The sequence below is a fragment of the Aulostomus chinensis genome, chromosome 15, assembly GCF_037954235.1.
Source record: "Aulostomus chinensis isolate RoL2024-O1b breed Wild chromosome 15, RoL_Achi_v1.0, whole genome shotgun sequence".
Classification (NCBI taxonomy): Eukaryota; Metazoa; Chordata; class Actinopteri; order Syngnathiformes; family Aulostomidae; genus Aulostomus; species Aulostomus chinensis.
Window position 1 is genome coordinate 21,878,402 of NC_141334.1, and position 15,816 is coordinate 21,894,217.

Here is a 15,816-nt window from a genome sequence, read left to right on the forward strand (position 1 = left end):
TTGATAATATAGGACACTGAAGGCCTTAATTAGAGGGTGTGTAATAGCTTTTCCTTCATTCTTGAAAATAAATACACAATAATTTAAAGGGCACTGAACAAGGCTGTTAATCTGAAGAGACAGAGGCAGAGTTAAATATTGTTTCACTAATGGTCCACATATTTTCATGCAGACAGATGATGTTAAGTTGAAATGTAATTCTATTAATACATATGTTAGTGAATGGACAATGACAAAATGAAAATCTTTGTAGAGCAATGTGATATGGCATTCGTGAGTGGTGAGGTTAAGACCCCAAACATCATCGATGTTATTCTGACTAAAGATGGCCAAGCAGAGCTAAGATGTGACACAATAAAACTGTGCACATGCAGTAGAGTCAGATGAAGCGCAAGCAGAGCACCAGATGACCGTTTATTTTCTGTTGGGGTCACTGTGATTGGATGGATTTGGATTTAGATATCATTTTAGACACGAGACACCCAGATGATGTCCCAGTAAAAACAATGACTGATGCTCTGTGACATAATCTGGGTGTTAAAAGGTCATATAGATAGTAGTAGGACAGAAGTAGGAGCAAAGTCAGAACTCAGTGATTACAGGCAGATATCAAGTTAAGAACCCCCAAGATTTAAACGTAAACTCAAAGTCAATGCCAAAAAAGAGCCCTTACATCAAAGAAACTCAAATATCTAAACAGGAGATCAAAGTCAAAACTCTGAGGCTAGTGATTAATCAGAAAATTTTCTGGAAATTAACACATATGACTTAAGAACCCTGCACTAGTGGTAACAATTGCAATAAATGGCTCAGATATTTTTATTATAGACTGATATAGCACAGAAAGAGGTACACAACACTGAATGTCAATGTTTTTTTAGTTTTCATTTAATGATAAAACAGCTCTGATAATATACAGCATCCAAAGCGTGTTGGTGTTCTACTAAACTGAACTTACAGGCATACCAACAGCATCTTTAAGGTCCCATGTGCTTGTGATGCAAAAATGTGCTTGTTCAGTAAAAAGGTAAACAATGATTAAACAATATCACACAAATGTATATTTATAGTGTACATATTTACATCAAAACTTTTCCAGCCATTTCAAAATACCTATGGTACTACATGGGTTTGAAAGTCTTAAAAAAAAAAACAGACTCTGAGACACAAACTGAAGAATGAAAATTTCAACCATCTGTACAGTTATGGCCACACAGTGGTCCCCAGCTTGCTGGCTGGGGACTGTCTTTGTCACTGTGCTCCGTCAGTTTGAGAATGACAACTTTCCTCTGGAGCTGCTTAGCCTCCGGTATCACAAGCTGCTTAGCCTCTGATTGCTGTGAGTTCTGGCAGTACTGTGGGAGCAACATAGTGATGATATTTGAGTACCCACCCTGCACTGCCAAGTGCAATGGACTAAGCCCCTGCTCATCTGATAGAGCGCAAGCATCTGGACAGTGAAGGAGTAATTCTTTCAGCACTTCACAGTGTCCATTCTCTGCTGCCAGGTGGCAAGGGGTGCGTAACGCTGGTGAAGATTTGTAGGGGTCGGCTCCCTCTTCTATCAACATTCTGACAGTGGCCAGGTGACCTCTTTGGGAGGCTAAATGGAGAGGTGTGAGTCCTTGGGTGTTTTGGGTGTGGATATTTGCATGGTGTTTGATCAAGAGGCGAGAGGTGCTGGTGTGACCTGTCTCTGCCGCCACATGCAGAGGTGTATTCAGCGCAGCAGACTTCATGTGAATATCTGCTCCTAATTCAATCAGGATCCGAGCCACTCGGTACTGCCCCCTCTGAGATGCCAAATGCAGGGGTGTGCGACCATCTGTTGTCTGGCCATCAACATCGGCACCAGCCTGCTTAACCAACAGCTTAACAATACCTAGATGCCCTTGCCAGGCTGCCAAATGGAGGGCTGTCCAGTTGTCCTTGCCTTTGATTTGAACATCAGCGCCACGGCTAAGAAGCACACGGATAACATTTTCCTGGCCATGCTGGCATGCAATATGACTCGGTGTGCGTCCTTGGCCATCAGTCTCATTTATGGCAGCCCCTCGGTCCAGCAGCAGACGTGTGATGGCCTCATCCCCATTCTGGGCAGCCCAGTGCAACGCTGTATACTGGTCCTCATCCTTTGCATTGACATTTGTGCTTCGCCGGCAAAGCAGGAGCTCTGCAAGGGTCTTCAGGCTCCTTTCTGTGGCTAGGTGGAGAGGTGTGGATCCACGGGCATTGGCAAGGTTGGAATTGGCATTATTCAGGAGAAGGAACTTCACAGCCTCCTCATTGGCTAAGGTGATAGCGTGGTGGAGGAGGCTGCCCCCTCCATCAAGGAGAAGATCTACGTCCTGTGGCTGGAGGATCTTCATCAGCTTAGCTGTGTCTTTGGTCCTGATAGCATCACACAGCTTCCGCTTTTGGGCCTCAGCAGAATCTGAGGCATGGAAGAAGAAGAAACAGTTTCAGCAAGGATTCTGTGTTGTGTAAATAAGTCATGTTGATGCGGTGATTTTATTAGGTCATTTTGTAGATTTATAATCATTCTCACCAAATGTGTTTTCCTTTTCAAAAGAAAGTGTTATAGAGTCTTGGGAGGAGAAGGCTGAATCAGCAGAGGAAATTCCAGAAAGCCTCTTGCAAGTGTTCTCTTTGCTGTGACAGCAATCCCCTTTAATACGATCAAAGCTTCGAGAGATACCAGAATCCACCTGGCTCAAAAGCTCTGATAGACTGTAATCTTTTTCTGGCAACATGGCTGACTTTGGGCGCACCAACTTGTTGTCTTTCACCTGTAGAGAAAAGAGGGTAACGATATATACACTGTACATTCCATTCCATTTACTGGGATGTATGTAGCAGTGGCTCTGATCCAAAACCACTTACTGAAGAATGAGATCTCAGTGCTGATGGGTCAAAATTGTGTTTATTTGAAGTGTGATAAAGTCAAAATTTCTTGAGGTCACACTGAAGTTCATATTTGCTTATTAGACTCGACAGGCCAATATCATTGAGTAACATTGGTCAATTCCCATGAGGAGCATGTTTGTATCTTGTCACGTACACATCAGCAAATACCATGGAAGTGAGACACAATGACATTCAGGTGCAACAATGCCAGCTGTAGACATTCCTCTGCTTTGAGATAATTGTTGTTCTAGGTCAAACATGTATATTAAAAAAATAACATAAAAAATAACATGTAATGTCATTATCATGTCTGGACCACCTTGGAGATAAGCTTCTCCTTGTCTGGATGTAGTTATACATTAACGGAAAATCCAACTCCAAAACTACAGGGTTGAGATTACATATGAAGTAGGTTAAGAATAAATTCCTGTTTTTTCCAATAAGTGATTTAAGAACTCCAAAAAAATATTGGCTTTATCCTTGGACCCATTCTCCAACAGACATTCAAGAAAATTGGTTGGATAGTTTTTGCATAAAGCTGCTAACAGACAAATAGGTAGCACAGAAAAAATGACTACCTTTGGAGGGGATCCATGAATTTTCGAGCCTTTCAATTTACATCAACTCACTTCTAAGAAACATCTATCATTTGTTTTACCTGTTCAGATGTCAATGCATCACAGTGTGCAGGCTCCAGCTCAGATGTAGATGATGTTGGAGTCCTGGGCTCCTCTTGAGGTTTTGAGCAGAGTTCTTCAGCTTCTGATGTGATGTCTGTAAGAAAAGCAGCTCTGGGTCAGGGTTTTGGTAAGAATAGGCATGGATTATTTATGGATTAAGCAATAAAAAAGAGGAAATTCAGCACTGTTTGGGGAAAATAAACATCATATGGGTTCTTCTCAGAGTATATTCACATACTTGATGTTATGAAAGAAAAAATTATTATCATTTGGTTGTCTTACCCTGGAAACTGGGTCGGGCATCAGGCTTGGTTGCCCAGCAGCGTTGCATTAGGCTCAAGAAGCCTGTGGATGCTGAAGGCCTAGAGCGTGGCACTGCCCCGAGGTCGGGACGCACCCCTTTCACCACCTTCACCATGATCTGCAAAATATTATTCTCCCCTATGAAGACATCAGATTATTTACTTTGATTAGTTTTAAATTCTTAAAGAATTCTTTAAGAATTCAGTCTTTAACTGACTGAGCAATCAGCAAAGTAGGGAATTCAGAAAAAAAACATGTAGAGTCTTTGATCGCGGGTACTTCTCCTGGTGAAGCCACAGTATTTTTTGCAGTGACAGTAAAGTGATAAGTCACCCTAAACTCTCACTCTCCTCAATGTTGGGTTATTTCCTGTTGGCCCCTTCTAAGGCATTTCACTGCATTAAATGGAAGAAAGAACTCCCCTGAGGCATGGGCCAAGCCCTGAATGTTAACAGAGGATGAAAATGGGAGGTCACAAACTTTTCAGTTACGGTTGGATTAACTTGAATGTTGCCAATGGCAACCTCACAACTTTCACTGGTTTTCAAATGTCTCGAACTGTTCAGCTGAGCTACCGGATAGGCCTGGGAACAATACACACTACCTGCCAGCCTGGTCACCTTGTCTCTCTCTCTCTCTTTTAAAGTGGTAACCTGAAGTGATATTGAATCAAGTATTTACAAGAAATGAGATTGTAAGATTATAAATTGAAACCACATTCAAATATGTGCCTAACCATCTAGAGCTGATTGAAATTAATATCAAAACATTTTACTTTTGTTTAAGATTTCAAAAAGTCAAGCCATATTTATGTTGCTTTACAACATTGAATTTAAATAGATACTGTGCAATACTGTGCAGCAATATGAATTGGACATACACATCTGTATTTTCAATCTTGCCATTCCTATAATTTTCCCCGCTGTGAATAAGCTTTCATTAAAAAGCTATCTTACGAATTTAAATACTTTTTCCTTGACATTTTTCTTTCAATCATAAATGTTTCCACAGTTCTCACCTTGGTAGGGTTTCTTCTGTGTAAGGATTCCCCAGATGACAATAGAGAAACTGGAATAAAATAGAAGGAAATGGAAAGTGGCCAATTTACTGCAAATGTCACACATAATATAAAAAAATTAGAAAATTTATTATATAAAAAAGCACATTTTTTATTTCAGGATTAATCTCTCTACCTCCAAAAATGTTAGAGTAATGTATTTTACTACCTAAACTGATACTTATCACAAAAAGTGTAATTTACCTTACTGTGACTTACAGTTTGATGTTTCAAACTCACCCATTCACCCTCTGAATGATTTCTGGGTGACACAAGAAAAGGGCAATCACATAACCTCTGCTTGAAGCTACTGACATCTAAAATGTCTGCATACAAACTCTCAAATGCATCTCTCAGCATAACGCACATCTTATCGTTTTCAAGTCAGGAAAATTTAGATTATTCCAGATGGAGCATTTGAGAGTTTTTAAATGGATGTTGTGGATAATTTTGCTGTTGCAGTCGGTCTTCATAAGCTTCAAGCTAAAAAAAATATGTGGCTGGTGATTTCTGATTCCTGGAGTCACTTGGAAATCAAGCAGGAGGGAAAAAACATTTTTGTGAGTGCAAGACACCTAACGCTGGGCCACTGAGAAGCAAACTACACTTTTTAGGTGAAAAAAGTTCTTCAGTTGAATTGCAGGTTACCTTTAAACCTCTTAAACCTATGTTTTCAGCTATACAACTTTAAATCGTACTAACATGTTAATTACAAAGTGTTAAAAAATTTAACCTGTATACATCATGCTTGGTGTCAGACACTTTGTCTTTCTCAATGATGCTTTCAGGTGGCAGGTAGGCAATGGTGCCACAGAAACCATCTCTACTGATGTCATCCGCCCGTGACAGGCCGTTCCACCGTGCAAGGCCAAAATCAGATATCTTGGGACAGAGAGAGATCAGATAAGACCTTTGAACACAAAACCCTCTGCCTTTTCTCAAAGAACCCATAACACTGATGACTAACTTTACCCACGAACGAGACAAGTACTTATAATAAGCATGAAGAGGTATGGTGAGGCCATGTCCCAGCCTGTAACTCGAGAGGCCCTTCACACCCACATATACTCAGTCATAGAGGTAGACTTAACAAGAGCTGAACAAGTCCTGTCAGGACAAGCCTGCTGAGGTGTTTACATCTAGGTATTACAGTCAAGAGATGAAGGTTCCCACCTATTGCTCTGTGCTCAGAGAGTGCACTGAGGCACCTGTCTACAAAGAACCAGAGTAAGACAATAATTTTAACAGCAAACCAGCGGATGGTTAAAATTTCATGATTCCAAAGCAAAAGATGGCTTTAGTTTGACTTCAGGTCAAACCTTTATTCCAGGAATAAACACATCATATTCCTGTACTTAGGTTTTATAGTCAGTAATCCTTTCTAAGTATGAGTCTCTACCTTGACATGGTAGTGAGCATCCAGGAGGATATTTGCTGGCTTCAGGTCCAAGTGGAGCAGGGGTGGGTTCATGCAGTGTAGAAAGTTCATCCCCACTGCAGTCTCATGGATGATGCGGAAGCGGAGCTCCCAGGGCAGTGGCTCAGTAGCCAGCAGGGTCTCCAGGGAGCCAGTCTCCATGTATTCCATGACCAGGCCCTGGGGGTCCTCGCAGATTCCATAGACTGGAAGAATGTATCGAAACTTGGCCGCCTCCATCTTCTTGGCCTCCTCAAGCAGCTCTGAACGGTCCCTGGGATCAGAAAAAAAAGAAATTGTAAGGAGGGAAAAAAAAGACAGAAACATGATTTATTTTTCATTATGCACTTTGAGAAAAAGTCAAAATGTTGATAAGAAAGGTAAAATTTTGAGGATAGTCACACCAAATTAGAGGAGGAGGACTTTTTTTCATTATTTTACATTTCAGGAAAAATACTAATACTGAAACTGTCATAGTCCTTTGTATTTTTGAAAGGGAGTCATATGCCTATTTGAAATCGTTCCAAACGGTCAACTTTAATATTGAAATATCAAGTTTAATCTCAAAATTTTTCTTTACTCTCAATAAGAAAAATGAAAATGAAAAAATGTTCCGCCCAGGCTTTTCTACTAACTCAACATTTACACTTTTTATAGTGCATGATGAAAAAGACAACTTCTGACTTTTGACCTGATTCTCAAGATTTCAACTTTTTATCTCAAAGTGCACAATTGGGAAAAAATTGCCTCTCAGTTTTTTCTCATCCCTGGTTGCAATATCTGTTGTACTTTAGTGTGACACAAGTGCATCTGCTGAATTGAAGAAGCCATTTTAAAGTTTTCTTTTCACAAACATATATTTACCTGAGAGTATGATTTCAGGGGCAGCACAGTGGTGTAGTGGTTAGCAACGGCAAGAAGGTTCTGGGTTTGAGTCCCAGCTCAGGCATTCTCTTTCTGCGTGGGAGCATGTTCTCCCTGTGCCTGCCTGGGTTCTCTCCAGGTACTCCAGCTTCCTCTCACAGTCCAAAGACGTGCAAATGGGGACTAGGCTAATTGGATACACTAAATTGACCGTAGGCGTGGCTGTGAGTGTCAATGGTTGTCTGTCTGTATGTGTTGGCCCTGCGATGGACTGACGACCTGTCCAGTGTGTACGCCACCTTTCGCCCAAAGGCTGCTGGGACAGGCTCCAGCCCTCCTCTAACCCTTAACAGGAAAAGCAGTAGAAAATGGATTGATGGAGTATGAGTACATAAAACCTAGCTGGCCAATTCACGGGAAACTAGGTGTTCAGTGTAGGATTATTTTGCTTCCAGATGTACTGTTCTGTGGATATTTTATCCTTGTTTTATTTGATCAGCTTGAGTCTGGAGTATTTAAATTGGAAAAATGCAGCAATGTAGCCCCAAGCCTCTCTCATATTGTTGACATCTAACTCAAACAAGGTTTCACATCTGAAATTTAAAGCTTAATAAAGTCACTTCATTGCAATACAAACAGCAAACTGACTTTTTCCTCAACTCTCAAAATGTTCAACTTGGAGACATGCAAGGTATTTTCATGCTACTCAAGCTCTGACTAAAATGTTAATATCACAGCTGAGAAGCTTCTTTATTTGAAGCTAATTATGCACAGTGTTTTCAATAAGGTACATGGCACCTCAGAGTATAATTTCTGACTTTGGGAGACTTGTTTGAATTGGAAGATCTGTAAACCTAATGGAACTGGCTGAGATTTTTAGACTTTCTACATATTCAAGAATGCAGGAATGGGTCCTACTACCCTGAAGGAGATTAACATTGCCTCTTGTTCTGTCTACAAGTCACTGGGCTGTTTTGATAGGGTTTTTTGATTAAATGTGAGAAAAAAAGGGCAGCATGGTGGTGCAGTAGTCAGCACTATCGCCTCACAGCAGGAAGATTCCAGGTTTGAGCCTCAGCTCGAGCACGGGATTTTTCTGTGTGGAGTTTGCATGTTCTCCCTGTGCCTGTGTGGGTTCTCTCCAGGTATTCCGACTTCTTCCCACAGTCCAAAGATATGCAAATGGGGACTAGGCTACTTGAATACTCTAAATGGACTGTAGGAGTGGCTGTGAGTGTGAATTGTTGTCTGTCTATATGTGTTGGCCCCGCAATGAATTGTGACCTGTCCAGGGTGAACCTTGCTTCTCACCTGAAGGCTGCTAGGATAGGCACCAGCCCCCCCACAACCCTTAACAGGATAAGCAGTAGAAATGGATGGATGGATATTTGAAATAATGTCCGTGGTTCACGCTACTTTTGTTCTACAGAATAAAACACATCGGCAAATATCATCCTTGAGAATTTTGAAGTGTTGATGTGTCTTAAAAATAGTGGTTGCAAACAAGTTGCAAAACAAGACTGCAGAGGTATTGGCAAACATTCAGTTTCATCGCGGCAAAAACAGAAGAAGATAATTTTTCACTGTATTCTGAATGGTTGAACAACCTTTGCTATGGGACCCCTGTTGTTCTAAACCGATGTTGCAATTTCTCTCTTTTTTTTCAAAATTACAATAATTGCAAACCATTGTTATAATGATTACATTACATTTTAATTGTACTGTACAGTTAACCCTTCTACTTTTGTCTTTCATATATGTACAAATGTCAGTGTTTGTATAATTGCTTTGCTGTTCAGTAGTCTGTATGAAATAACTAAATCCTGAATTAAAAAAGTATTTGGGCAGATTTCTCCACCTCCACAAAATGATAGTGACTACATAGATAATGGCAGACATCAAAGGCTTTCTCACCACTTTTGTTTAAAAATGCAACATTTTGGGGGCATTTTTACACTGGCCTTAGCTGAGGTATGTAGCTAATAGAATGCCTGTGTGCTAGGGTTGTTTAGATCATTGTGTTGTTAAAAAAAATCCTTCCAAATTTCATTGCTTAGTGATAAAGTATACCTTCTCACAAAACATTAACCTAATAGTACACAGGCCATGCTTTTCTCACTAAGCCGTAATGTTTTGCATCACTTCTGGCCTCGACCAAATTCCAGGTCATTACAAATCATCCTTACTGAGCTGCTAGCTATGTAAAATAGCATTTCAGAAAGTGTAACTCTGTAGACTTCTTCTAATTCATTAACCTGAATTAATCCAAATATGTGGATTGCCGCCCTGGTTAAGGCCTTTAGGACATTATAGCCTGGAAGACATCTGGAGAGCTCTTGTTGCTCAACCTTTGCACAGCTTCTGTTATCAGTCCTCTGGCCCTGCTGACATACCTCAAACACAAGCATACCTGTTATGCATGACCTCAGTGAACAAGCAAAGTTGCTTTGAAAATCAAATATCTAATGAGCAAGATTAACCTGAAGGAATGCACTGCTTGTTGCAAAAAACAATATCTTGCCAATTTGAATTTGTAGTAACAAATAATATCAATATTCTTTGACGAGTAGCATCTCAACCTGTCAAGACTTGCTTTACAAGCAGCATCTCAGTGATTTATTTTTATTTTGTTCAATCAGTTTTGCTTGCTACATGGCTGATAATCTTATTACAAGTAAAAACTGTTTTCTTACTTGTAATAAACAAAATAATCTGCTAGTGTAGTGAGAAATATTTATGTTAAGATTTCTGAAAAAAAGACTAATATTGTCTGGGAACAAAAATCCCCTTTAACTCACTGAGATTCTCCTTGAAAAAAAACTCCTCCAGACAAAACTATGATTCACTTCTAGTTCCCACAATTGAATGTTTGAGCCTCAGCGTATAGAATATGGATGTGCAGACTCTGACACTAGAGGACTCTTTTCACATTGATTGGTCAGAGTTTCAATTTTTTTTCTGAGCTCAATGAAAGTCTGATTTTAAGAGACAGTCCCTTTAGCCTGATTTGTGAGATCACAAATATTATGAAAGCTGATCCTGGTCCAAAATTCAACACAAGCAAGAATAATGTAAAACCTTTGGAGCTTCATGGTCACAAACAGTGAGCAAGGACTCTTTAGAGAAGTAGAAGTAATCTTACGTCTAACAGGTTAAAAAGGAAAAGAAAATCATTTGTAAATTTATGTTACTTAAAACATTTTTCAGTTCGCTGAACCACAAATATTTTAATGTGCAGGTAAATTCTCTGACTTAATTTACTATTCAAAACTTTTCCTGGCCAGGAAATTGCTGTCTCATATACATGAAATTTCAAAGGTTCTATGGGCATATGAACCCCGTACAGACACTGCACACACATATGGCATTTGTAAAGGGTATTTTGTATATATTAATATATGTGGAGGGAATACAGAGATGCTGTCTTTTACTGCATAGGGTCACAGTCTAGAATTAGTGGGCAATAATGTGTTTCACACATTCATAAAATCAAAGTATTTTCTGAGTCTTTCTGACTATGTGTGCAGTGTATCAGATTATTAGCTGCGTTACAGGAGTGCAAATTAAAGTGCCCTGAAGTCTGACAGTCAGCAATAATTTGGTATGATCCAGAAGGGTGGGCAAGCTCTTTATTGATCAACCCTTCATTTGATCCAAATTCCTCCTCAGCAGCTTCTCAGACCAAAACAATGTCCCTGCTTTAATAGAAAGGCCCGGTACAACCGGTTTTACTGCTTCTTTTATTGTCTGTACCACACAACAACAGGCAGAAACCTTGGCAGACAAAGGTGCCTTTGAGTCTCTGGGCAGGGAGTTATGCGTGGGTTTATCAAGTCGCCAGGCAAATGACCGTTTCTGTACCTTACAGATATTTGGAGACGACAATGTCTTTGCTTCAGTTAATGTCTAATGATAATGTCTTTGCTTCAGATTTGCTTGTTGTGCCACATGTTTGAGGAAGTCAGTCTTCCCACTTGTCATGAACAGCAGATGAGATAGCAATAGTTGATCAGCTGCATCAATGTAGAATTTAACTCAGAAAATCATCTGATTGCAGTTAAATATGAAGTCCAATGAAGATAAGAATCAGGGATGCTCGGTAAGAAGTAGGGGCCCTACAACGGACTGGTGGACTGGCAAGCTGTCCAGGGTCCAGCCTCTCACCCAGTGTCATCTGGGATAGGCTCCAACCCCATGACCCTTAATGAGTAAGCAGTATAGAAAATGGATGGATAGATGGAGTTTTGGAAATATCTCAGGAAAAATGACTTTTTCAAATCCACAATGTTTACAGTATGATCAAAATATGATATTTGTAATTATCAAATTCCAGGCAGGTTAAGTTGTAAAATACTGGTAGAATCTGTGCATCCTCTGCAAGAATCTGGAATTATCTGAGTGTCCTGAATCCCACCAAGGGTGTGTGTGTGTGTGTGTGTGTGTGTGTGTGTGTGTGTGTGTGTATAAACAGCATAAGAAAATGGAAACCTCCATTGTCAAGCAAGCTGCTGAAGGGGTCAACCTTCACTCCTGGAAAAACTGACAGTGGCCACCTATACTATAGTCTGTCGCCCCCCCCCCCCCCCCACACACACACACACACACATAAAGTGTAACAGAGTGTTTTTTTTAGGTGTCTACTGCTAAAATGACCACAAAACGAAAACTGTGTACTTCTGTGTAAGAGATAAAATATATTGTGCAGATAATGACAGAATTAAAAATGGTCAAGCAATCACTAACAGGACCCCTGCAAATGTGTAATGAATCAGCCCCGCCCTGGGGTCACTGGCTGATAGCATCAGTGTTGACTAGGGACATCAGTATTGTACCTTTTGTGTGTTAGTCGGACTCAATGTAGCCCCAAGAATAAATCAGTATACATACTGATGTGTGTTCCTCACAGCATTTCTGATCGGTGTCTCATGTCTGACTACGGCCTTTTGAAAATTCCGGAGGAAACTCTTCAGGACTGAGTCACAGCTTCCCTGACATCCCCTTCTGTACGTCTGTTTGTAGCCATTATATCTAAGCTAAACCTGAGCGACAGGAGCTGGATGAGGATAATTTATGTACAGTAAATTAGTAGATTCGAGCCTTCAGATAAGAAGATTTACGAACGCATAGCTCCTCCATGTTTCTCAGTTTCGCACCAACAGACTTACTTCTCATCCACATGAAGGCAGGGAGGGCACTTGATAGCCAGCCATGTTTTCCACTGTACGTGCCGAACTTTGTATACTTGTCCAAATCCACCTGAGCCGATTTTCTCCCAGCTGCCAAACTCAGATGAATCAAAAGTCCTTAAAAGCCCCATATTCTTCGGTGGAGAATCTGGGACGTCCATATCTACGTTGAGAAACCCGAGAGCCAGGTACACTCCTCTTCAAGTCGCCTCCAACGCTATTTTAGTAGAAGTGATCACACAAACACTGCACTGCCGGTGAGCTCTTCCTTGTTTTTGCACTCATCGCATTTCCTCCCTCTCCTCAGGTGAAAAAGAGGGGTTGGGCCCGGTGCTGACATCACTTCATGGTTTTGAAACAGTGCAGACGAATGGCTGGAGTCAAATAGTTCCTCCTATCTCCTATCCCTATCCACTACTCCCTGACCGGACGGAAAACGTCATAAGGTCAAGTGGACGAGTGAAGGTATGACGAGTTTGGAAAAGACAACAGCGGTGAGAGAATATGACTAAAATTCCCCTTTTTAAAGTCATAAATAAATTGCGCCTTCACCTGAAGTGCGTCTGCCTCATTAAACTGCAAAGTACTGTACATGGAGATATATATATATATATATATATATATATATATATATATATATATATATATATATATATATATATATATATATTATATTATATACTATTATTATATAATATTATATACTTAAAATAGAGTGCAGGAAACACAAGGCAGTTGTAATAAAGATGTTTCTGTGGCAGTTCCCAAAGAGGTAGAAAATGTTCCAACACTGTATTTAGTTCATCAATGTACTTCTTTAATGTTAGTAGCAGTACCGGGATCTCCTGCTCATGCATCCCAGGCAGAATCAATGACTTAGCTGCAAGTCACCTTATTTGACCTCTTGAACATCTGGAAGTAGTAAAAGGTGTTTTACAGAGGGGTCCCACAAATCTCCAAAGCACCAGGATTAGTTGGTGCCGTTGCGACTCTAGGAAGGAACTTATAAATACTGGAGACAACACAGATAGACATTCCAAGATATAAGACAACAGAAAAACACTTACTATCAGCAGTGAAGCACAGACCAGACTGTTTAAGAGTGGACACAGGTGAAAAGGTCACAACAGGGAATAGCAGGAGTGTAGCTCATGCTAGCATCACTCCCTCAAGCTAATTAAGTCAGAACAGAGTCCACAAGAATTTCTATGGTGGGATGAGGCCGTGAAAGATATGAGCATGGCCGTAAATCGGAAAGAGGTTTTAATCTTCACAGCTGCAACAACAAGGCCACGATGGAACAGGAGGGACTGGCACGAGGTCAGACAGAAGATCCTGCAACAGACACGAAGATCAAAAATACACACTTGCACGCAGAAGCGATCACATAAGCACCTCCCTGTAACACATAAAACTGGAGAAGATAGTTAGATCGTTGGACTTCTTGCCCCAACGCCAGGGACGACGCATCTGCGTATGCTGACTCCAGCATAGGGGAAGACGATCTCCAGAGCTCTGTATTCTTTCCTGTTAATCTGAATAAATTCTTTTGAACCAACTGGAAGGTGTCCTCTCCGGATTTGGAACAGTGCAATACATATACTCTGTGGGTCCTTCTGATTGATTAATGATGACTTGTTGAAAAATTCCTACAAAATATATATATATATATATATATATATATATATGTATATATATATATATATATATGTATATGTATGTATAAAAGACTTACTGTTTTTGTCTAAACAAAGAAAACAAAGAAAGTGTGTGTGTGTGTGTGTGTGTGTGTGTGTGTGTGTGTGTGTTATTTAAAAAAAATACACTTCTGACTGTAAGCCATTGTACAGCTATAGCCCTCTAGGGTAAGAGCTTTTAATAATAACTAGGTTATGTGATATTGGCAAGATGCTTTGTGGAACATGTACATTCATCATCCCATCTGCTTAGCTGACTTTCGCGAGGCTGCATCATATGATACAATTTTTCAAGTGTCGGATAGTTCAGCTACGTTTTAAAATGGTGATGATAAAAAAGATTGTCTTATGTGGACTTTTTTTTCAGAATAAACAAATGAGAATAGCTGCTGAATTTTCCACCAATCAATCAAAGTCAGAAGGATTTTTTATCATAAATGTATTTAACATTTCTGAGTTAAAAAAAAAACGTGGGAAAAAATACGGAGGATATGACCTCGGTGTCCTCAATGGTAGTTACGGGCCTGGCCATAAAAGCACCGTCCAATGAGGAACACGCTTACGTTCATCGTACGGTTTTCCACTCCATCAATGTGCAGATCATCGATGCGCAGTGGCTGGAGGGATGGACGCCGATCTCGGCCAGGCAGCCGTCATTGCACGCCAGAATTTCATTTTCACAATGTGAATGGGTAAGAAGCAACTACATGATTCATGGAGCCAGATTAATTTATTTTGTCCACGAAACATTCCAGAACATTTATCAGGCGGTTCAAACCGCTCGTTGATCCCCGTTATTTCCCTAATAATGTCCTCCTGACTGCAGGACCGCCTGTGTGAGGACCCTCTCACTGGATCCGTGTGGGCCGGAGGATACACTGCTGGGTCCGGATGGGCTGGTGCTAAGGCTGGGGGACGGGCTGGCCCGAATGCCGCTGGTCCTGGCGGATGACTCTGAGTCGGTGGATGGGCTACATATTGGTTTATTTAAATGGCTGATTCTATGTATTTTTGCCTTTACATCTGTGGCAAAGCATGTGGAAATGTTGCGTAAGAAATGGAGCTGCCACTTACCCTCCAGGCTCTTGGAGTCAGCGTGGGTGGCAGTGACAATCCCCCCCCCCACAGAGGTGTTGCGCATGACTGCGGCCACCCGCTGCTCAAATTCCGTCTGATGCCCCTCTCCTTAACCCCCATCTGTCTGGCCGGCACTCCTCCAGAGGGCAGCTGTACGCCGCTTAACCTCCACCTTGAGGTCCTGTTTGTGCCATTTTCCACATTGTTATTTAAATTTAGATTGAAGCCAATTGATTATTGTAGTTATTGCATTTAGTGATGCGTAGATCTCATGCTAAAAAAATGGCAGTTGCAAGAATCCTGAAAGTTGCACACTCAGAAAGAAAATCCGGATGTAAAATAGTGGTTGGACCTCAAGGTGGAGGTGTACAGCTGCCCTCCAGAGGAGTGCTGGCCAGCACCTGCCTGCAGCCTCTCCCCAGCAGTGCTGTTGGACAGAATGTGCAAGTCTATTGTTGAACCAGCTCACCTTGCAACAATGTTGAGCAGATTCATCTGCGCATCGCAGATGATCTGCACATTGATGGAGTGGAAACCCTTACGATGAACGTAAGCGTATTCCTAGTGGCCGGACCTTAAGGTGGAGGTTAAGCGGGGTACAGCTGCCCTCGTGAGGACTGCCGGCCGG

At 41.0% G+C, this 15,816-nt stretch overlaps 1 protein-coding gene across 1 annotated transcript; it reads right to left on the reverse strand.

The window, feature by feature from the left end:
- Positions 1 to 254: 254 nt before the first annotated feature.
- On the reverse strand, positions 255 to 12,761 carry ripk4 (receptor-interacting serine-threonine kinase 4). Its single transcript, XM_086178977.1, has 8 exons — positions 12,394 to 12,761; positions 6,347 to 6,638; positions 5,681 to 5,829; positions 4,909 to 4,958; positions 3,870 to 4,028; positions 3,566 to 3,681; positions 2,549 to 2,789; positions 255 to 2,434 (listed from the first exon to the last, which is right to left on the reverse strand). The coding sequence occupies exons 1-8, from the start codon at positions 12,573 to 12,575 to the stop codon at positions 1,188 to 1,190; spliced, it is 2,436 nt and encodes an 811-aa protein (XP_086035103.1). The 5' UTR covers positions 12,576 to 12,761; the 3' UTR covers positions 255 to 1,187.
- Between the last annotated feature and the right edge of the window lie 3,055 nt (positions 12,762 to 15,816).

What these genes read in the sequence shown, in the direction of transcription:
- ripk4 (XM_086178977.1), bottom strand. Translation starts at nt 12,575, where the DNA reads ATGGACGTCCCAGATTCTCCACCGAAGAATATGGGGCTTTTAAGGACT. An exon ending in ACCAAGCATGATGTATACAG is followed by an intron (nt 4,959 to 5,680) that starts GTTAAATTTTTT and finishes ATTTTATTCCAG; the next exon opens with TTTCTCTATTGTCATCTGGG. An exon ending in ACAGAAGAAACCCTACCAAG is followed by an intron (nt 4,029 to 4,908) that starts GTGAGAACTGTG and finishes ATGTCTTCATAG; the next exon opens with GGGAGAATAATATTTTGCAG.